Raw genomic sequence first — 23,282 nt, 5'->3', positions numbered from 1 at the left:
ATACAGCACAAACCACGCAGTGATTTACAAGTTACAAAACACAATTAAATGCATATGTTCCAAGCTAGAGTAAACAAGGAGGCAGCCGTTTTAAACACATTTACCGGTTGTGACAGAAGAAGCTGTTTCATATTAACTGTATTCTGACAATGTCTCTGTCAAGGACCCATATATTAATAGTCTTTGGTTTTGATTATTGCTTTAATAAATGGCCGGCAATTTCCCCTTTGATTGTAGTAATTATCAGAAAAATGACAGGAACAAAGCACAAGGTTGGCTTGGCTATACTGTGGAATTGTTTAAAAATAAGCTTTAACCTTTTATTACCCACAGTTGCATCTCACAGTAATCAGTGATCAATCATTTTCTTGTTATGATTGATCAGATTCCCTGCACTCCACTGGTGTTTAAAGGGAAGAGCGGGTTCACATTTTATTGGATCCGGCACCTTATATTTGATGATGTTTCAGATTCGACGTTGGTACAAACAGGCAAAAGATTTGAACCCAAGCTGGTTCATTTATTCAATTCTGAGTCTTGTTTTTTGAGAATCAATAGTTTTAAACATGGTGCACTTTCAGTTTTCATTCACTTAGCTGTTACGCAATGCATTGAAAGGCCATTTTCAAAAAACCTATATGGGGGCTCATTAAATGTTTATTAAACACAATACTCAGCAGTTTACATGTGTTTGATGCTTCATTACGAACATACGCAGATAATTTTACAATAAACCATCATTTAAAATAAAAGTCCAACATACATAGTAAGTTTAATATAAACTTAAATAATTTTTCTTTCTTATTTTTAAGTTTATTTTTGCTGTAATTTTACTAGAAAATGTTTTGACCAATCAAACACAGCCTGGGTCATGCATATTTATGTCCTGTGAGCAACATATCAGTCTGTGTTTTGCCTGCTGATCTTCCGAGGACTCGGCTGATAGTGCAGGTCTGGCTGAAGCAGAACAAGACCTAAACTACATGGAAATGTTGAGAGCATGCTAATGAATTACCCCATGAGCAAGGTCACTCTATATTGTGCTTTATAAGTTCATTTCCATGATGTTCTGAAGTCTTATCATTGAAGTATGCCTATTGGTATATGCAGATTTGTTATTTTATATAGGGCACTTTTAAAAAGGTGATTTTTTTCAGCAAATCATTGAGAGATAATGACTTTAATGTTCTGTGAAAAGCTCTAGAAATACTGAAGCTCACAGCATTTCTGGGCTCTTTGTCAGAGCTTTACCACTAGAGGTCACTGTTGAACTGAAACTTTAATGTCTTTAAAGAGCCTAATCAGGCTATTTTGGACACCAGTACACATAAAGCATAAGTATATATTATAAATAACTGAAATTAAAATATCTTAAACTAAATGATTGGGTTGTGGCTGGAAGGGCATCCACAACATGTAACATATGCAAAAGTAATTAGTGGTTCATGCCGCTGTGGCAACCACTGATAAATCAGGGACTAAGCTGAAGGATAGTTATTGAGTAAAAGTAAGTAATTACATCCATCACTGATCATTATAAAGAGTCTATTATAATTAATCCCTTGTCATTGGTGACACTGGGGGTCTTGAAATGAACTGTACCCAGAAACTCACTGCTCCCTCTAAAACGTATCTGGTTGCAGACATGCACATGCACTCAACAGACCTGCCCCCACTGTAAGGGGCAAGGTTAGGAGCAGGCATATAAGCAGTCTCAGCTTGTGTGCACCCTGTCAGCTCACTTGTAAATTACAGGAAAATGAACATTTGTAGTGGTCTAATGTTCTCAAGGCTTTGGTTTCATGGCTTAGAAATCGGTCCATGGACAGGACAGTAAACAGGACTGTAAAAAATGATTTGTTGTAGTCCCCTATTCACTGCGCTGCAAGTTTACCCAACTAAGACAACTTCCACTACTGACGAAATGCGTTCAGTGTATACATATAAAAACATTAAGACATACTGTACTAATAAAATGTAAAAATATGAACTAGCATGAGCCAAATTATGTGTAAAACTATTTTCCATTTATTAGACATCTTTTATTTCAGTTTTCATGAAACATCCAAGCTATTTTTGGTTATCATCTGCAGAGGAAACCCATTTTCTCTGGTTAACCATTTTAACCAATATTAAAAATCTGTTTTTAAGTTAAGATTCTACATGTACTGTACGACTGATATTCTGTACATGATAAAACAAGTTTTGAGGCTCATCAGTGTTTCTGGATCAAATTGTATTCTTGATCTCCAGCGCTGGACTGAACTAGTTTATCAGGGATGGTGCTGTACAGGTGGTAAACATCCTTAAGGAGAAAGAAATACAGAAAAGACACAAGATAAGTGTGTGAGTTTTCTGTTAGCGGTGCATGACTATTTAGTGTGTGACAGTGTTCATACCTCACTCTCCGCTGTATTTCCATGTTGTTTTTTATTGACTGAAACATCTGAAATGCAGTGCAGAAGCATAATATCACTTTAATGAAGTTTCACACTTGATGAACAAGATTTTTCACATTAAAGGTGCAGTGTGTAAGTTTGACACTTAGTGGTTGAACAAGCTATTGCATTCCTGGTTATATCAGTGATTTAGCATGTGCATTTAATAATGTTAAAGAGGTTTGATGTTTATTAATTACATTATAAACCTTACCATTTCGTTGGAGTGCAGTGAGTGCACTATTCTGTGCTTTTGAATGGCTTTATTTAAATTTCTGCCCTGTTTTGTCTGGTGCAAACAGCCAAATTGCTTATCGAATCTCATCACATAGCATGTTGTTGTTAGGACACAGGATTACAGTGTAACCTGCCCACCTAATGTTTACGTTTGTATTCTTTATAGCCTATTATTTACTTATTAATAACCACTTCATGTGCAACTGTGAGTCTGATTTCGGAGTCTCCTACTGTCCACCAGATGTTACATTTCGGTCATGGTCGAATGCTTTGAGAGCCTTTTTTAAACTGAATGAATGACTGAACTAAACTGTTTTCCAACAAGGCAACCCGGGGTGCTGAAACATAATTTGTCCGGATCCTGCCACTCGAGTCCTGTTAATTCTTGTTTTGGTGGCAGAGTCCAGACACTAGTCAGGTCATGTGTTATTTGTGGTGCTCGGCTTGTGTTTCGTTGGGTCGAGTACCTCTTTCTTGTCATTGTGTGTGAGTGCCCGCCTGGTTACGCTCGGACCATGCCATATGCCGCTTGATGCGGGCGCGCGAGGTCCGGACGTGGTATGGGTGCGCGCTCTTGTCCTCTTGTTTCGTTTTGTCTGCGGCGTGATGTTCATTCTCAGCATCTCAGTTGGTTTCGGTTTCAAATGGCGCTGGGAGGGAACATTCACATCGCATATGTGAGCGCACGGTGAGTATCTTTATTTATTGTGTCTTGTGTTCTTTTGTGTAGCACGTGGTTTCATGTTTACATCGTAACCACGTGCATCTTGTTTTATGTGAGCATGCAGTCAATGAGCTCTCTCATTGGCTGCGTGTTCTAGTCCTGTTTGTATGTAAGCACATGCTGTGTTGTGATTTGTCTAGCGTCTTGCCCCACCCACCTTGTTATCCTGTTTGTAATTATTATTTTCACCTGTCCGCCTGTCTGTTTATTGGTTTGTCTTTCCTATTTATTCTCCTAGTGTACTCTGTTCTGTGCTGGTCCGTTGTTGATTTTCTGCTTTCTCTCCCTGTTGTATGAGGTCTTTTGATGTCTGTTCAACAGTAGTTTAATGTAGTGTGTCTTGCCAAGAACCAAATCAAGTCTAGTTGAGTGTGTATAATTTTGGGTTTGAGTTTTTGAAGATTTGAGTTTTGTTTTTGTTTTGTTTTTTAAATAAATCCTTAATTTCCTGCATTTTGGTCCTCACCTCCTCTCCATCTACCCCATACCGTGACATAATTGGAAAAACTTGCACTAGACGGGTTAAATTACCAAAACTAAGACAGATGTTTCGGCACATAATGCACATTTTTAAAGCAGAATATCTGACTTCACCATTGTTTTTCAGATACTGTAAATGAGTATGTTCACTTGGCATGTTTCTTCAATATCTTCAAACATATTATGGTATTTTTATGCTTTAGAAGAGTCAAAAACTTACACACAGCAACTTTAATCTTAATGTGTTTTAATATTTGACACTTTGCACAGCAGAATCATCTCTTCTCAGAGTTGTGTGATATGATGAATGTAGTGTTTCTCCACTTCCTCCATATTAGCTAACTGTGATTGGCCGAGTCAAGTCATTAACACATACAGTATGTGTGTGTAAAATACTGATATTCGACTATTGAGGAAGTTTTAAGTTGTGAAACCACAGTGTGTTTACATATGACTTACAATGTTTAACAAGTACAGCTGAAGTCAAAATGATTAGCCCTCCTTTGATTTTTTTTTCTTTTTCAAATGTTTGTTCTGAAGAAAGTCTTTTTTGTTTTATTTTAGCTAGAATCAAAGCAGTTTTAAAATTTTTAAAAACCATAAATATTATTAGCAATAGAAGCATTTTTTTCAATTGTATATTGAACAAACTGTTATACAATGACTTGCCTATTTAGCTTAACTTGTCTAATTAAGCTAAATAACCTAGTTGCCTTTAAATGTCACTTTAAGCTGAATCTTGAAAAATATCTGATGAAGACTTGAAAGTGGAAATGAGGGCAGTTTCGGAGAAGCTGGTGGAGGTGTTTTTAACTCTGCGTGTTCATTTTAAGTCACGTCTGTCGCTGAGCATCAAATTATCTGTGATCGTTTCCTGAGAAAGAACATTTTTCTTACCCTCAAATACAGGTTGAGATGTGGCCGGTCCAGAAGTGGTCACATAATATATCTCTTCTTCTCCAGAACCACTCTAAATAACAATGCATATGTAAAAGTATAGCATCAATTATTTTATGCATTATTATAATGTTCATTGTTTTATAAGATTGTAAATGCATGGACACTCACCATATCAATTCCTTGACTGGACACATCTGGTTTTGTGGATTTTATGTTATTGCTAAAATCAAATAGTAATCTTTATACATTTTTTGTGGATGCATACTGTATACCAAATAGGAAGCATTTACACACGCTTTTTCAAAGATAAATAACCTACAATTTATTTCACAAACTATGCATGGAAAAAACACTCACCATTTTCTTTTTCGTTTTCCTATAAAACAATTCAGAGTTAATGCAGCTGTTTATTGATGCCAACTTTTTAGTTGAATTCATTTGAAAAATTGTAGGGATGAATTTTGTCTGATACTTGTTGATAACTCTCTATACATTCTGATCAATATACATCTTGATTTAAAAAAAGCTTTTTTGCAGAAAAAAAGTAGAGAACTCATTTTACTTTGAAAGCTCATCTGCAGAAAGCTTATACGTTATGCAGAATGCAGAAATCTAAACCCTCATGGCCAGAAGCAAACAAAGTGAAGTGAATCATTAGCAGCAATAATCCATCTTTTATTTGTCTTTAATATATATAAGGCTGATAATTATAGGGTTGATAGCAACATTAAAAATAATCATTTATTGTATAATCATTAACATGACAGCTTATGTCAAGCATCCCTAAAAAAATGTATGGAGTATACAATTAAACCTGACTTACTTGCAAACCAGCACACACAGATGACTCCCAGGAATCCAGAAAAAATGACACCAATTCCAATACAAACCAGCATTATAAGCCATGTAACTGTAACCAAACAGAACCAACACTTTAAGGCAGGAATGTGTTTAATATAAGTGCTTAGATACAACATTTACATTTGTTGTGTATGTAGAAAGAAGTCATCAAAGTCATTCAAGTAAGTGAGAAACTAATTTGTAATAAAACCTTAATAATACCATATCTGGATATGGGTTGGTCTTTATGAGCTGTGAAAGTCTGAACACGAGAAACATCTGCAATGGAAATAAAACACACATTTGACTCCTGCATGATGGTCATACACTACAGTGCTTTAGGATTTGAAGTCAATATAGTTTAAAATAAATCTTTACAGTATATGACATTCTACTTATATTGTTTACTGGCTCTGAGGGTCGTTTTAGTCATAGTAATGACAGCCGATGTTGCTGAAATGTAAATTGTGATGTGGGCTGTGTGTGTTACAGTAAACACTGTGAAAGAAAACTTTTATCTTATTACACTAAACTTTACTCACATGTCATTTTGCTGTTGAAACTGCAATAAGAACATCATATGTTGGAAAAATAAAGGACATTAACCTTAAGAAAGACTTTCTTTATATTGTTCTGATATAAACATTGTATGGTAATTGGAAAATGGAGATAAAATGTTGTATATTATATTACAGTAAAATACATTCCCATATGACACTTCTGAAAGTCTGAACTTGTCTAACATAATTGTCATTGAGGCTTTAACCCCACGCAAAAAAAAGAGAGAGAGAGAGAAAAGAATGAAAAACAAACATTATAAGTACAACCTGCAGTGTTAAACATGCATGACTATGGTAAGAGCGCCAAACTCGCATGCAGAAATTGATGGTTCGAAGAACGCTTGCAGTGGGTTTAAAAGTACCGTTCAGAGCTTATATTTAGTTTTTTTGTTTGTTTTGTTTGTTTTTTGTTTTTAACTGTGAGCACATATTTCTCAGTTCTGAAAAATGTAGCCCTGGGCACATATTCATATATTATTGCGCAAGAGTGATGAAAATATTTGAATCACTGAATCTGTCTGTAAAAGGAAGTCTAATCAAATAAAATGTAAGAATAATGTCTCAGTCACTCACATGTTTCTAGGGCTGTTGTATTTGTATCTGCAGTGGTGGTTGGTGTTGAAGCTGCAGAGACAATTATCAGTATAATTATGAGTCATTTTACAGTGTTTAAAACTTTAATGTTTGCTTGAAGGTATTTTAACCTACGCTGGACTGTTACTGTCACTGGATCAGAATGAGGAGATGGTTTTTGAACTCCTTTCTTCATCACAGTGTAGAAGCAGGTTATGTTCACTGATGAGCTCTGATCTTCTGACCAAACACTGATCTGAGATGCAGTGAGTGAGAGCTGACAAGAGAAACTTGCTTTTGAGTTACTTTCTCTTCCATTAATGTTGAAGACACACATCTCCATCTCCAGATCTTCAGCATTCTCGCAGCTCAGCTCAACTGTGTCTGTTTCCTGAAGAACTGAAGCAGACGCTGACAGTCTGGCCTGAGAAAGACCTGATAAAGAAAATAAAACAATAATGTGTACAAAGAGTTTGTCATTGTCTTACCAAATCCACTTCTACACTCAAAAATGCTGGACTTCAATCCAACAATGTGTACAATATGGATAAATGAACGTTAAGTTAAAACATTATTAAATAAGTTTATAGTCATGATTAACATAAAAATGCTTTTTTTTCAAGCCCATTATAGTATGTGACATAAAATTCACTGTATTAATTAATCCCAAACCAAACAGCATCATCAGTATAGCTCATCCTATTGAGTCACAGAATTCAGCAGCTGCCATATGTGTTTGCACAGACTTGAGGACTAAATATTGATTGTCATGATTTTGCCAAGTATGATGCAATCCTGGAACATCATTGATTCAAAATTTAATCCCTACCCCTAAACCCAACTATAACTGTAAATTATTCCCAAATTCAGAGGGGAAATAATAGTTGGATAACAATCATATAAACATGCATAAACCAAACCATAAGCCTTAACATAAACGGTAAAACGTATCCCTTGATTCTGATTGGCTGATTGCAATGTTGTTTCAGGATCAAAATAGACATTAATCCATGAACATGTCCTACTTGGTGAAATCAGGTTGGTGTTAATTGACCGACTAATTACTCTAAAAACTCGAAATTGATGTTTCAACACTCCTCTTTTGCTGTTCACAGTACTTGGTGCAATTCTAGCATACTAGCAGCCACAAAAATGGCCTGTTCTCTCATAAGATAAACTAAAACTGAAACTGTTTATTCACTTGCTAAATCTGTCTTTTACAGTTTTATGTTTAAATGCGTGCAGGAACAATTAAAAAAGATGTGCTAGGTAAGTATGTTAGCACACGTTAGCACCAGTTTTAAAACAAACTGAAACTGTGACCCTTCACTCTTCATTTTCACATGAACTTGATTCTAAAACTAGAAAGCACATATTAATTTGGGTGTTGTTCCAGTTCTGTTGAAAGAATGCACCCCTGCCAAATTGTTAGCATACAATATTCATATTATATTTTTATTTGTTCCATAAATAATTGAGACATTAAGATTAGTTTCATTTCAAAATAAATTATTATTGTCATTTACTATTTTATTCTAAATAAAAGAAACAATACTGCAATACTACTAATAATATAATATACTACTGTTACTATTTGTTTGTTGCAGGTGTCTCTAATCTTTAAAGGTTATATGTATGGCAACACAGAAACATTCTCACCTCTGATGGTGACTGTGTCGCTCCGTGGTGATGTGAAATTAGTCTTGATGACTGTTGTATAATCACAGTTTATTTGTCTGCTGTTCACTGACTGTGTGGGGAAGTTTGGATAAAACATACAAAGATGTTTGTCTCCATTCTGACTCCTCTGAGAGAGACTTCTGTACAGACGAGCTCCATCTTCAGTATAGAAACTACAGGTTAAATTAGCTCTGACTGATAGTGGTATTTCACATGATATTGTGGGCAGATCATCATCTTCACTAACGCTGATGAAGGGTTTCTGAAGTCTGTCTGTTTAAAGTGAAATAAACAAGTTAATAATATAAAATCATCTTAAACACGAGAACAGCAGTGAAATGTCTCACCTAGAACAGTCACTGTGGCAGCAGGAGAATGATATGGTTCAATAATCCCTCTCTCATTGGTATTGTAGTAGTAGCAGTTAATGTCGACTGATTGAGGTGATTTTCCACCTGCCCAGCTGAGCAATCCAGCACCAGAGAACTCCCGCTCACATAACCTACTGACTTTTATATTCTTCTCATCTATAGCGAAATAACACTGCTTTACTTTAACACCTGCTGGTGTCTCACAGCTGATCTTCACTGAGCTTATCTCACTAATGACATCTGAAGAAACACGAACAGTAGGAGCATCTGGAACAACACAAGACAGATCAATCAATCAGTATCTCAATATCTCCTCACTGACTGACCACATCATTTTTAACTTGCTTCTTGTGTTGTGGTTTAACATTGAAACTTTAATTAATGTGATCAGCTTTCATGTGTAAACTTTGACAATCAGACTTTCTTCACTACAAATGTAGACATAATGAATATTTAACATCATAGATCACTTACTGTAAGACCGAACCTCCATAAGGAGCATAAAAATGATGAAGATGAGCGTCTCCATTGCAGCGAGTGCAAAACCCAGCTGATGGGTAAATTAGGAAGTAACACTTAATTTAATGCTTTGTGCACTCAGTGTATGATGATGGACATGCGTCATGAGGCCACATGCACAGCTTTGTTTTAATGTAGAGCAGATCGGGGATCTGTAGGTGGCTTAATAAAAGTAACATAAATAGATTTATGTTAAGAAAGACTAGGTTATAAAAATAGAAACATCAAAGTCAAGCGGACACAGTTTCTCATTAAATGGTCAATTGTTTGACAGAGGAAATAATACCAACTAATAACACATTACTAAACAAGTAGAGCACTAGTTACACTTATTATGAAATAGTTTATAACAATGTTCTACTAAATTGCATCTTTTTTCTATTTTGTGTAAATGGTGTAAAAACTAGTGATTCTGAAGAATAATTCAGATATTTTTAAGTCTCAGAAGCACAATATAGGATTTATTCCCCCCCCAAAAATAGTCTATTCCTTTGTTAGGAGGTTACTGTTGAAACTTATACTCAACAATCATCCAAAATGTCTTCAAAGAGGCCCAATCAGGCTATTTTGGACACCAGTGCACATGAAGCAAAAGTTCCAACATACTTTAGTTCAGTAATGTGGCATATTTCTGTCTGAAATGAAATATTTACAGTAGGTTTAATTTTAACACTCATTCATCTCTTCTTAACATGTTAATATTACAAACCAAACTTTGCCAGGTTTTAGCTACAACTAGTGTTTGTGTATCAAAGCAGATGTTGATTGTGGGCAGCCAATGAAGGCATACTGTAGATTTGCATTATGCAGAATTGATACAAATCAACTTAAGCTTCTGCATCAAAAACTGTAGGACTGTAAAAACAGCAAGAAGGTCACTGGTTTGAGTCCAGGCTGGTCCAATTGGCATTTTTGTGTGAAGTTTGCATGTTCTTCCTGTGTTGGCGTGGGTTTTCTTCGGGTGCTCTGGGTTTACCTCACAGTCCAAAGACATGCGCTATAGGTGAATCGAATAATTTAAGTTGCTTGTAGTGTATGAGTAGGTTTCAGCGAGAGAGTGTATGGGTGTTTCCCAGTGCTGGGTTGTGGTTGTTAGGCCATCCACAACATAAAACATATGCCAGAGAAATTGGAGGTTCATTCCTCTGTGGAGACCCCTGATAAATCAAGGACTAAGCCTTAGAATAGTGAGTGAGTAAAAGTAATTACATCAATCGCTGATCATTATGAAGAGTCTATTATAATTAAACCCTTTGACACCGGTGATCTTAAAGTGAACTGCACCCAGAAATTCACTGCTCCCACCAAAAGTATCTGGTTGAATGAAAAATTAACATGTTTTAGTGGTCAGATTTTTTTTTTTAAAAAACGTATGAACTTTTTATATGTAATTAATTATGTATGTATTAAATAATCTGCATCAAATTACAAAAAAACGAATTGCTGCTTTTGCAAGGCATTTGAAATGTAGTGGTTATGGGCAGGACAGTATATTTGATGTTGTTCTCTTGTCTGGCTGCCGTTCTCAGTCTCACACATTTTTACTTTTTCTAAAAGTCATGAAAACACCAAGTTATTCTGTTATTTTTTAAGCAAATAGGATTATAAAAACATATTTGTTGTAACATAAGGTTCGGGACAACTGAGGTGAGGATCCAATGGCAGTGTCTTTATTAAACAAAGAATGGTCAGGCTGGCAATGGTCAAACACAGGAGCAAGCAGTATCATGCGGGGTAATTCAAAAGGCCTGTTCAGATGGCTAACATCAATAAACAAAGCAAAAGATCAAAATCGGCAAGGCAAGGAGAAACGTTTCATAATGCTACAAGTAAAACAAGACTCAACACTGAAGTCTGTGTGTGTGTGCTGTTTTTATAGTCCAATATATAAGTCCATGATGAATTACTAGCTGTATGCAAATGAGGAACCGGTGTGTCCAAGGTGCATGCTGGGAGTTGTAGTTCTCTAATGATCCGCAGTAGATAGATCACTGGTGACTGTAACAGTTGTACTCTCCCATTCACTGCACTATAAGTTTACCCAACTATGACGACTTCCACTACTGTGAAACCTGGAAATGTGAAAAGGGTCCATAAAGCTTTCAGTGTATACATATATATACAATGAGACATACAGTAATGATGAAATGTAAAAATAAGAATATGAATTAGCATGAACATATGTGTAAAACCATTTTTCATTTATTATGACATCTTTTATTTCAGCTTTCATATACCATTTAACAAGCTATTTTTGGTTGTTGTCAGCAGAGGAAACCGTTTTCTGGTTAACCATTATGGCCAAAGTTAAAATCTGTTAGTAAGTAAAGATTCTTCACATACTGTACAGCTGATATTCTGTACATAATGAATGTTTTGAGGCTCATCGGTGCATCTGGACCAAACTGTATTCTTGATCTCCAGTGCTGGACTGAACTGGTTTATCAGGGATGGTGCCGTACAGGTGGTAAACATTCTTAAGGAGAAAGAAATACAGAAAGTGTGTGAGTTTTTTGTGAACGGTGGATGACTATTTAGTGTGTGACAGTGTTCATACCTCACTTTCCTTGGTATTTCCCTGTATTTTTTTATTGACTGAAATATCTGAAATGCAGTGCAGAAGCATAATATCACTTTAATAAACATGTTTCACACTTGATGAACAAGATTTTTTTATATTAAAAGTTACAACAATGTGAGTTTTAATGGCATTTTACATTTACATTTATTGCCATACTACTGAAAGCAGCAGCAGATAGTTCACCTCAGATCTTGAAAATAAAATAAACAGTTTGAAAGTAAACTTAAGAACTGTGACTCAGTGTAAGCCAACACATATCAGTGATTCAGCATCTACATTTAATAACGTGATGAGGTTTAATGTGTATTAATTAGATAATAAACATTACCAATTGATTGGAGTGCAGTGAGTGCACTATTCTATGCTTATGAGTGGCTGTTATGTCTTTTGCAAACAGACAAATTTCTCATCACTGCAAATCTTATCACGTATCATGTTGTTAGGACACAGGGTTACAAAGTAACCTGCTCACTTAATGTTTACGTTCGTAATATTTATATTATTTGCTATTTAATAACCACCTCATGTGGAACTCTGAATCTGCATCTCATTTCAAAGTCTGCTACTGTCCACCGGAGGTCACATTTCACTCACGAACGCATGCTTTGAGAGCCTTACTGACTGACTGAATGAACTACGCAGTTCTCCATCAAGACAACCCGGGGTGCTGAAAAATAATTAGCTAAACCTGGATTGTGTATTACAATGTTTACAATGAAATAGAGTGATTAACAAGTACAGCCGAAGTCAAAAGTATTAGTCCTCCTAAGATTTTTTTTTTCTCAAATGTTTTCCAAATGATGATTACCAGTATTTCCTACTTTTTCTTTCAGAGAAAATCTTACTTGTTTTATTTTAGTTGTAATAAAAGCAGCTTTTATTTAAAAAAATAAAAATAAATAAATATTTAATGTCAATATTTTTAAGCTAAGTTTTCATCACCTGAGCACTGGTACATTGGGTTTACAGTCATGAAAGTGTCTGCAGGGTCTGCTGTGTTGTGCTGACGGGAATCTGGGTGCACAAGAGTTTTGATAAAACAGCATGATGATGATTGTTAAACAATAGAAAAGCAGGACAAAACACGTCTGCAACTAAACTTCACATATTAATAGTTCTGAAATGAGAAAATGAAATGAGGGCAGTTTCTGAGAAGCTGGTGGAGGCGTTTTTAACTCTGCGTGTTCATTTTAAGTCACGTCTGTCACTGAGCATCGCATTATCTGTGATCATTTCCTGTGATGGATATTTTTTCTTACCCTCAAGTACAGGCTGAGATGTGTCCGGTGCAGAAGTGATCAGAGAATATAACTCTGGTGGTCCAGAACCACTCTAATTAACAATGAATATGTAAAAGCTATGTAACTTTTATTATGCATTATTATAGTCTTAATTGATTCATAAGATTGTAAATGCATGGACACTCACCATATCAATTCCTTGACTGGACACATCTGGTTTTGTGGATTTCATCTTATTGCTAGAATCAAATGTGGATCTTTATTGATTTTTTTATGGATGTATACTGTATACCAAATAGGAAGCATTTACACACGCTTTTTCACTGATAAATAACTTGCAATTGATTTCACAGACTACTGTATTAGATGCATTAAAAAACACTCACCATTCTCTTCTTCTTTTCCCTATAAAACAATTGAGAGTTAATGCAGCTGTTTATTGATGCCAACTTTTTAATTAAATTCACCTGAAAAATTCTAGGGATGCACAGATTTGGACGTTTTGCCTGATACTCATAATCGATAACTCTTTATACATCCTGAACATATATCTAGATTTAAATAAAGCTTGATTGCAGAAAAAAATTGGACTCATTTTATTTTGAAAACTCGTCTGAAGAAAGTAAGGAAACAACCAGGAAGCATCTTGATCTTTCTTTTTGCAAAATCATTTACAATATATTATTCCATTGTTGTCTTTTTTTCCACGCTACAGTGCTGACATCTTTTCTATAGCAAAATACTTTATGCAGAATGCAGAAATCTAAACCCCTTATGGCCAGAAGAAAACATGTGAAGGGAACCTTTCAGAAGAATAATACAGGATTTCAGCCAAAAGGCGGATACTTACAGGGTTCATAACAACATTAAAAATAAATATTATCATTTATTGTATAATCACTAATATGACAGCTCATATGTAGGCCTACACAGAATCTGCACGCACAGAATTCCACAGATTTTCTGCAGATTTTTAGTCCATCATTAATTCTCTTTATTTACGTGAGTAAATGTGTGTAAATATATTTTTATTCAGTTTTTAAATTAATTACAGTAATATTATTGACAAATATGAAAATATTCATCTGATTTATGTACAATGCAGTTTGTACAGTAATATTTTCTGTCTTTTAGTAGATATATATGAGAGATTTTCTTTGTTTACCAAATAAAGTGAATCTAATTGGATTTGCATTTTAAGCATTAAATAAAAGTTCAAAATTGATCTGTTTTTTAATTCACATGTAAAGGTTTTTATTATGAAACTCCCAAAATTATTCTGCATAAATCCGCAAATTTTTACCAAAATTCTCCACAGAAATAGCACAAAACCTCCACAGATTCAGTCTGATCCTACTCATATGTCATGCATCCCTAATAAAATTGGAGTATACCATTGTAAACATGACTTACTTGCAAACCAGCACACACAGATGATTCCCAGGAATCCAGATAAAATGACACCAACACCAGTACAAACCAGCACTATAAGCCATATAACTGTAACCAAACAGAACCAACACTTTAATGCAGGAATGTGTTTAATATTGGTGCTTTAGATACGGCATTCTACCTTATAAAATGTGTGTGTATGATTTGTTAGTTATATTATATATATATTTTTTTTTATTATTTTTTTTTATGAGACATTATACATATTGTTGGAATTTGAGTAGAAAAAATGACAGCTGATGTTGCTGAAATATAAATTGTGAAATGGGTTGTGTGTTACAGCGTACTCTGTCAAAGAAAACTTTTATTTTATTACTCTAAACTTTACTTACATGATTTAGTGTCTGTTTGTGAAGCTTTTGAAGTGGACGTTTTTGTTGAAACTGCAATAAGAACATCAAATGTTTGAATTATAAAGGACATTTAACTTAAGAAAAGCTTATATATCTCTATAATAAACAATAAAAAGGTCACTGGAGATAAAATTGGAGATAAAATGTTGTGTATTATATTAAAAATACATTATACATTATACATATTGTTGGAATTTGAGTAGAAAAAATGAAAGCTGATGTTGCTGAAATATAAATTGTGAAATGGGTTGTGTGTGTTACTTTGAAAGAAAACTTTTATTTTATTACTCTAAACTTTACTCACATGATTTTGTGTCTGTTTGTGAAGCTTTTGAAGTGGACATTTTTGTTTAAACTGCAATCATCATCAAGAACATCATATGTTGGAATTATAAAGGACATTTACCTTAAGAAAAGCTTATATATCTTTATAATAAACATTAAAATGACACTGGAGATACAATTGGAGATAAAATGTTGTGTATTATATTAAAAATACATTCACATATGGCACTTCTGAAAACCTGAACTTGTACAATATAATTATGTCATTCAGGATTCAACCCACCCCAAAAAAATGAGGGCACAAATTAAAAACAAACATATTAAGTGAAACAGTAACTATATTAGTGTAATACAATATTTTGAGCAGCCATCATTTTAACATTTAGCAAAAAAATGCTTTGTAGCATGCCAAAAGTATGTGCCATACTTTGCCTTTTGTCGTTATTTTTAATTAAAAAATGTTTTGCTTGAAGGGAGAATATAGAGACTGCAGAATAACGTACTGTAGTTTCGTCAAAGCTTGTAGTTATATTATTAAAATAGAATATTTGGATAAGAAAATACATAATTCATAAACAAATGTGTCTTGTCTTTAAATTAAATTTATTTTGTATTCCCCCTCACCATTAAGCTTTATTTTTTAATCCAACTGGTTATCTCTCCACAATGACATTTATCCAACCAAGGCTTACTGGAAGTATGTGCCCTGGGTGAGATTTTTGAACCCCCCAACCCCCCCCCCCCCCCCCCCCCCCCCTCCCCCCCGCCACAAAAAAAAAAGTGTCATGAACTATGTGTACTTGCTGATTTTGTTTTTCACAAATCCAACGGAGGCTGCTTTCTACATTTCTGACCATCTCAATGTCCTTTTCGCTCATGTCCATTAGAGAAAATTGCCAGCTTGATATCGACTGACCCACACACCCCTTTCTCTAAACCCAAGCATTAGTGTTTTCAAAAACAGACTAGAACAGAAAAGCCATTACGGCTGTGTACTATACCAAGAACTCGCACTGCTGTTCTGGAGTTTCGTATTAACTGGTTTCTGGAACTGTCTTTTGCTAGACTCAAAAAAACATCTGGTGCCATTTATGGTGAGCTACCAAGCAAAACCGTCACACCGGAAAAACCCTTCGGAGATATGTAGTCAGCGGTACCACCCCATATCGTTCGTTTTATATTTAAAAAAATGCAGGCATTATGTAGCCGCAAACAAATATTTCTCGGTTCTGAAAAATATAGCCCTGGGCATGTTTCCCAATGAACCTGTATTGCTTTTGCCATTTAACTAGAGTGATGAACTTACCCAGGGTTTGTATCATGGAATCTGTCTGTGATTGGAAGTCTAAAAAAAGATAAATCACAGTAATTTCTCAAAATCAATTGAGAATAATCAGAAAGGCTGTAATCAGTAATTTACCAGATTCTGTGTTTGTTGTGGTTGCAGGAGTTGGTGTTACAGTTAACGTTGCTGAAAGAAATTGTGAAATTTGCAGTGATGTACAGTATACTAAATGTTTAACAAGTAATACTGATCTTTATAGAAGGCATTTTCCAATGGAGTAAATGTCTTCTTCATTTACAAACTCAGTTACTCACATGTTTTCATGGCTGTTGTAGTAGTATATGCTGTGGTGGTTGGTGTTGAAGCTGCAGAGACAACTACCAGAATTATTAGAAGTCAATTTACAAGTCAAAGATACTGTACAAGCCCTTTTAACTTACTCTGGACTGTTACTGTCACTGGATCAGACTGAGGAGATGGTGTTTGATTGTGTCCTTTCCTCACAGTGTAGAAGCAGGTTATGTTCACTGATGAACTCTGATCTCCAGACCAAGCACTGATCTGAGATGCAGTGAGTGAGAGCTGACATGAAGAGCTCACTTTTGAGTCACTTTCTCTTTCATATTTGTTGAAGACACACATCTCCATCTTCAGCTCTTCAGTATTATTACAGCTCAGCTCAACTGTGTCTGTTTCCTGAAGAACTAAAGCAGATGCTGACAGCCTGGCCTGAGAAAGACCTGATGAAGGGAGAATATAAAATAATAATAATGTGTACAGTGAGTTTGCTGTTGTCTTACCAATTCTTTGTCTGCATTTAAAAATGTTGGATTTGAACATACTTTATCTCGGGTGTTGAGTTTGTCTATATTTGTGTACAATGTGGACAAACCCAACCGCTGAGTTAAACTTGGGCTATGCATTTATTTAAAAAATGTAACCCAGTAGTTGGTGTTATGATTATCAGCTAGAGTGCCCACTAAACTCATTAGAGAGCACTCTGTCTATCTGTATGCTACCTGTCATTAACATGGACTACAACTACCATAAAGCTTAGCGCCAATCAACACCCATTACAGCTGTGAACAATCTGGACTGATATATGCACAAACACACAGCTGAAGATCATTCTGATCGATTCTCTGATCGCTCTGTCCCTGGAGGATATTGAAGATATTTATTCGGAACTTTGATAACAGGGTTTCTGCTGATGGGTTTAGGAAGGTTTAGGTATCAATGATTGGTAAAAGCGATCAGTGCAGCTCAAAACCCCACCAAGCTGGCCGGCTGAATTGAAACAGTGGTAAGCAGGGTTGTTGGTACTCAGACTGTGGCATTAGATCACAAATTGGTTTAATTTCACTGAATGTAAAATGTGTGTGATACAAATAAAGGCTTTTCATCATCATCATCATCAAATTCCTCTTTATAGTGGTCATTTTAAAGTACTGCTTTTAAACGACTTCCACAATGAAACTGCTATGCGAATTAAGGAATTATACTCCACATTGTTTCAACGAGACATCAAGTGATTTAGTGGAGTGGTTAGTGTTCTTGACTGACATGAGGATGCAAAGGGTTTAAATCCAGGATGAAGCAATTGTAATAATTTAAAATGTCTTATTTTGTTGCTCCGTTCTTGTCTGTTTTGTTTTAACATAAGACTGACATCTGAATTTGTGTTGTTTTGTTCATTAAACAAAAAATCTACATTCATAAAAGACAATGTCATAATTTTTGAATACTTGTACTGTAAGAAACAAGTCGGGATTCGAACTTAGATTACTCACAGCAGAGTTGCATTATGCACACATATGCTCCACTAGACTATGGGAGATTGTGGTTTTGTTTTTGGCCGTGTGAATCAAAGGCAGATTCCTCAGCTCTCTGAATGCTTGTGTAGTTACTGAGCCTTTAAATCACCTTAGTTGCATGACCTGCTTGATGTGGAAGAGCAACTGCTTTACTCTGACCTCCTCTTGGGTGTCAGCGCTCCTCACCCTATCATTAAGGGTGCACCCTGCAACCCTGTGAAGGAAACTCATTTCAGCCACTTGTATCCGAGATCTTGTCCTTTCAGTCATGACCCAAAGCTCATGACCACAGGTGAAAGTAGGAACGTAGACTGACCGGTAAATCAAAAACTTTGCCTTTCGGTTCAGCTCTTTTTTTACCACAACCAAACGGTACATCGAATGCATTACTGCTGCCGCCGCACCAATCCGCCTGTCAATCTTACATTCCATCCTTCCCTCACTCGTGAACAAAACCCCAAGATACTTGAACTCCTCCACCTGGGGTAAGGACTTTCCTCCAACCTGGAAATGGCAAAACACCTTTTTCCAGTGGAGCACCATGGCCTCGGACTTGGAGGTGCTGATTCACACTCGGCAGCAAACCACCCCAGTGCATGCTGAAGGTCCATGTTCGTTGAAGCCAACATCATCTGCGAATAACAGAGATAAAATCCCCGAACCAGACCCCGTCCAGCCCAAGGCTGCGCTTTAAAATTCTGTCCATATAAATTATGAAAAGAATTGGTGACAGTGCAATTATTTCCAATTCTAACCTAAAGCATACAGTATCATCAGTGTTACTGTAGAGTCAGAATTGGGCACAGCAGCAGACAAATGTGCACTCACAAAATTACTTTTTCTGCTTGTTCAAACAACTTGTTTAAGTTGAAATGACACAATTTAATTTTGTTGGAACAACTTAATTGTTGTATGTTCAATCCACTTAAATCCACAACTATTAAGCTAACTTAACAAATTTGTGTTGGCACAGACTTGAGGACTGAATGTTTATATCTGCTCAGTGGCGTTGCGGACAGACGTGACCGACCATCACAACCCCCAGCAATTAATTTGTTTTTATGCTGAAATTTTTGTGCTAATTTGTTTAAATTACAACATAACACACATTCAAACATACATGGAGACGTTTTGGTAATGAGAATTTAAGTAAAAAACACCGTAAAATGACTAAAAATAAATAATGTTGAAGTTACGCATTGTGCTTCATAGAGAACAGTGTTGTTTTTATTATAATATTTTTTGTATAACCAAATTACTAAGCTTAATATTTAACATTTTAAGTGCCATGTTGTTTTAATGGTTTCGTGAGAATAACCCAAATACATCCTGGTGTTTTTACACTTCTGTTTTGCTGTTCACGCCATGCAATTATAGCATACTAGCAGCCCACAGAAACGACCTATACTCTCATAAGACAAACTAAAACAGAAACAGTTTATTCACTCGCTTTCTTGCACTCAAAGTCTGTCACATGCAGTTTTACATGCACAATCATGTAGTGTGCATGCAGTAACAATGCAAAACAATTTTCTCTTTAAATAAGTGCACACATTGACACATTTCCAGTTTTGGAACAAACTGAAACTGTGACTCTTCACACGCTGAGAATCAAAAATAATTGTATTGTAAATGTAATTTATTATTTAGTTATTTTATTCTTAATAAATTGCATAACTGCAATAATACTTATAATATAATATATTATTTTAATGGTTTTGTTGGGTGTCAAATTGGCACAGTGGTTAGCCTCACAGCAAGAATGTCGCTGGTTCGAGCCTCGGCTGGGTCAATTGGCATTTCTGTGTGGAGTTTGCATGTTCTCCTCGTGTTGGCGTGGGTTTACTGCAAGAGCTCCTGTTTTCCCCACAAGTCCAAAGACATGCACTATAGGTGAATTGGGTAAACTAAATTGTCCGTAGTGTATGTGTGTATGTGAGTAAGTGTGTATGGGAGATCATTCGCTGTGGCGACCCCTGATTAATAAAGGACTAAGCCGAAAAGAAAATGAATGAATGGTTTTGTTTGTTTGTATATTTATTTCCTTTCTTCCTGGATGAAGTGAGTTTTTTTTTACAAGAAAACAATGATAGACAGTGAGAATAATTACCAAAAGATTTTTTGTCATTTCTGGTTATTACATTGACACTTTACAAAACAAGTGCTATTTTTTACAACTTTTATCAGATGATCAGCTCAAAAGATCCTTCAATCTTGTCTAAACATATCCGATCACACTATGATTTGTCTGAAAAGGTCTTACAATTTGTTCTTTAGAGAATTTACACAGTAAAGTTGCCATGACATTTTAATTTACTCTACTTATTTTTATATTAATATAGTATTGTTTTTTTAATGATGTATCTTTGCTCTTCATTCATTTGTAAAAAAAAAAAAAATTCCCTCGTAAACTTTTATCAATTACCATAACCTTCTCTTCCCCTCAAAACAACTTTTTTTCACTTTTCTTCTTATGGACCCATACTAACATACGTCTTTACAGCATGTGCTTTATCTCTGCCTTGACCAATCTTCCTTCATTTTGTTAATGTCCATCTTTCAATAATTCATTCGATTTCCAAAAGATTAAATCATGAACAGCGCTACATTTTTTCCTATTTCCCATGGTTTCCATATGTACAAAACGTCACAATAGTGTAAAAAGGCACAATCTTAACTTATGTTTCAAGCAAACTTTAAGTGTCTGATAGATTTCTACAACTACATAGCTTTTTTTCAATATTTTCTTTATTAGTTTAGTTTAGTGACTCTCATTTATTAATTAGCCACCTGCCATGACATTCTGAAATACTGATTTACTAGTAAGTTACACTGGCTACAGGATTACAGGTTTCTGTAATCTTTAAAGCTGATCATACAGTATGTTTCAACAAAAACATTCTCACCTCTGATGGTGACTGTGTCACTCCGTGGGGATGTGAAGTCAGTCTTGGTGGCTGTTGTATAATCACAGCTTATCTGTCTGCTGTTCACTGACTGTGTGAAGAGATTACTGTAGTTTGGATAAAATATACAAATATGATTCTCTTTATTTTGACTCCTCTGAGAGACACTTCTGTACAGACGAGCTTCGTCTTCAGTGTAGAAACTACATCTGAATTTAGCTCTGACTGATAGTGGTATTTCACATGATATTGTGGGCAGATAATCATCTTCACTAACACTGATGAAGGGTTTCTGAAGTGTGTCTGTTTAAAGTGAAATAAACAAGTTAATAAGAAACAAATAATAATTTGTCAGACACAAGAACAGCAGTGAAATGTCTCACCTAGAACAGTCACTGTGGCAGCAAGAGAAGGAGATGATGGGTTATTAATTCCTCTCTCATATGTTGTGTAGTAACAGATAATGTCGACTGATTGAGGTGATTTTCCACCTGCCCATATGAGCAATTCAGCACCACTGAACTCCAGCTCACATGATGGACTGACTTTTACAATCTTATCTTCTCTGATTATAGTGAAATAACACTGAGTCACTGTAACATCTGCTGGTGTCTCACAGCTGATCTTCACTGAGCTGATCTCACTAATGACATCTGGAGAAACATGAACAGTAGGAGCATCTGGAACAACACAAAACAGATCAATCAATCAATATCTCCTCACTGACTGACCACATTTACATCTATCATTATCAAACTGCTGCTTGAGTTTGGGTTTAACATTTAAACTCTTATTATCTCTATAGTTAACCAAATGTTGACACAATTAATGGGTTCAGTTTTCATGTGTTTTGCTTAAACTTTTACAGTATTGATCACAGAGATTATTAACAATCAGACTTTTTTCGCTACAGAAGTAGACATACGTATTGAATATTAAACATCATAGATCACTAACTGTAACACTGTACCTCCATAATAAGAAAAACGATGAAGATGAAAATCTCCATTGCAGCGAGTGGGAAACAGACATGAAACTCAGCTCATGGGTGAATTAGGAAGTAACAAATTAGACCACAGGAAACCATTTGATGCTTCGTGCAGTCCATCTATGATGATGAACATTCGTCATGAGGCCACATGCACAGCTTTATTTTAATCTAGAGCAATTCCCATCTGTAATCAGTTTCATAAATGTAACAAACTATAGACTTACAATGAGAGAGACTAGACGATAAGCAATAAAACATACAGTCAAATAATAAAGGCGGACACAGTTACTCATTAAATTAGCAAATGTTTGACAGAGAAAATAACACAAACTTGTAATACACAAATAAACAATAAGGCAATAAGTGCTCTAATTTTATGAAATTGTTTATTTAAAAAAAAATCTGTTAAATTGCTTTTTACATTGTGTGTAAATGGTGTAAAAACTAGTGATTCTGAAGATGAATTCAAAAAGTTTTTAAGCCTCAGAAGCACAATATAGGATTTCCCACCAAAAAAAAATAAAATAAAAAAAATATTCAGGGTATTTTAGGCCTTAAAAGTCTTAAACTCACTGAAATATTATGTTGTAGTTCTTAAAACACTTTAAACTGCATGGTCTTAAGTTTCCTATGTCCATGTAAAGCTACCTATACCCAGTCGGGCTAATACCCATCCAATCACTAACATTTCATCTCAATAACTTTATTTACCATTGTGGTTTAGTTGTCTTCTTTACAATAATATGTTTTCAATTTCTTATTTTTTTTTTATGTTTTACTGGGCCATTAGGAAAAAAAATTGAGCGTTTAGTCTGAAATTTGATTCATAATTGAAAATTATGAAAATTCTTAAATTTAATTTGAAGAAACCTATAGAAATCCTATTCCTGTGGTAAAGACTTTTCTGCACTGACTATGTGTGTGTTTCATTTAAATGTCAGGAGGAGTAGGGGCGTGACCTCTCAAAGTTGGACACACCCACATAAAGGTTTTTACTGTAACCACATGTTTTGGTTACAATTACAAACTGTAATTAAAAATCCTGACTAGAG

At 35.2% G+C, this 23,282-nt stretch overlaps 2 protein-coding genes and 1 long non-coding RNA gene across 5 annotated transcripts in view; 1 reads left to right on the top strand and 2 right to left on the bottom strand.

Moving 5' to 3' along the window:
• Positions 1-23,282, top strand: part of LOC147841852 (uncharacterized) — a 202,938-nt gene that overhangs the window by 123,335 nt on the left and 56,321 nt on the right. The gene's annotated exons all lie outside the window — the stretch shown is intronic.
• LOC147841854 (uncharacterized) lies at positions 828-9,335 on the bottom strand. Its single transcript, XM_087274337.1, has 12 exons — positions 9,278-9,335; positions 8,780-9,070; positions 8,412-8,705; positions 6,888-7,187; positions 6,753-6,803; positions 5,842-5,898; positions 5,603-5,689; positions 5,137-5,155; positions 4,948-4,999; positions 4,777-4,849; positions 2,400-2,446; positions 828-2,305 (listed from the first exon to the last, which is right to left on the bottom strand). The coding sequence occupies exons 1-12, from the start codon at positions 9,330-9,332 to the stop codon at positions 2,216-2,218; spliced, it is 1,416 nt and encodes a 471-aa protein (XP_087130463.1). The 5' UTR covers positions 9,333-9,335; the 3' UTR covers positions 828-2,215.
• Positions 10,971-22,351, bottom strand: LOC110440127 (uncharacterized). Of its 3 annotated transcripts, none has more exons than XR_015502890.1 (14): positions 22,197-22,351; positions 21,623-21,919; positions 21,240-21,542; positions 16,960-17,259; positions 16,834-16,884; positions 16,655-16,705; positions 16,541-16,579; positions 14,899-14,979; positions 14,539-14,644; positions 13,332-13,383; positions 13,163-13,235; positions 12,846-12,917; positions 11,880-11,926; positions 10,971-11,798 (listed from the first exon to the last, which is right to left on the bottom strand). XR_015502890.1 is itself a non-coding variant. In XM_087274249.1 (14 exons), exons 1-14 carry the CDS (start codon positions 22,246-22,248, stop codon positions 11,706-11,708), a joined length of 1,599 nt encoding a protein of 532 aa, XP_087130375.1. In that variant the 5' UTR covers positions 22,249-22,337; the 3' UTR covers positions 10,971-11,705. The 3 variants fall into 3 exon arrangements, 2 of the variants coding, with proteins under 2 accessions (XP_087130375.1, XP_087130376.1); XM_087274249.1 differs by having other exon boundaries at positions 14,929-14,979; positions 16,834-16,896; positions 22,197-22,337; XM_087274250.1 differs by lacking the exons at positions 10,971-11,798; positions 11,880-11,926; positions 12,846-12,917; ... (2 more) ...; positions 14,539-14,644; positions 14,899-14,979 and having other exon boundaries at positions 16,298-16,579.

Source organism: Danio rerio, chromosome 11 (assembly GCF_052040795.2).
Source record: "Danio rerio strain M-AB ecotype USA chromosome 11, GRCz13ab, whole genome shotgun sequence".
Lineage (NCBI taxonomy): Eukaryota > Metazoa > Chordata > Actinopteri > Cypriniformes > Danionidae > Danio > Danio rerio.
The sequence above is the reverse complement of the archived record's forward strand: the minus strand, read 5'-3'. Positions and strand labels throughout refer to the sequence as shown.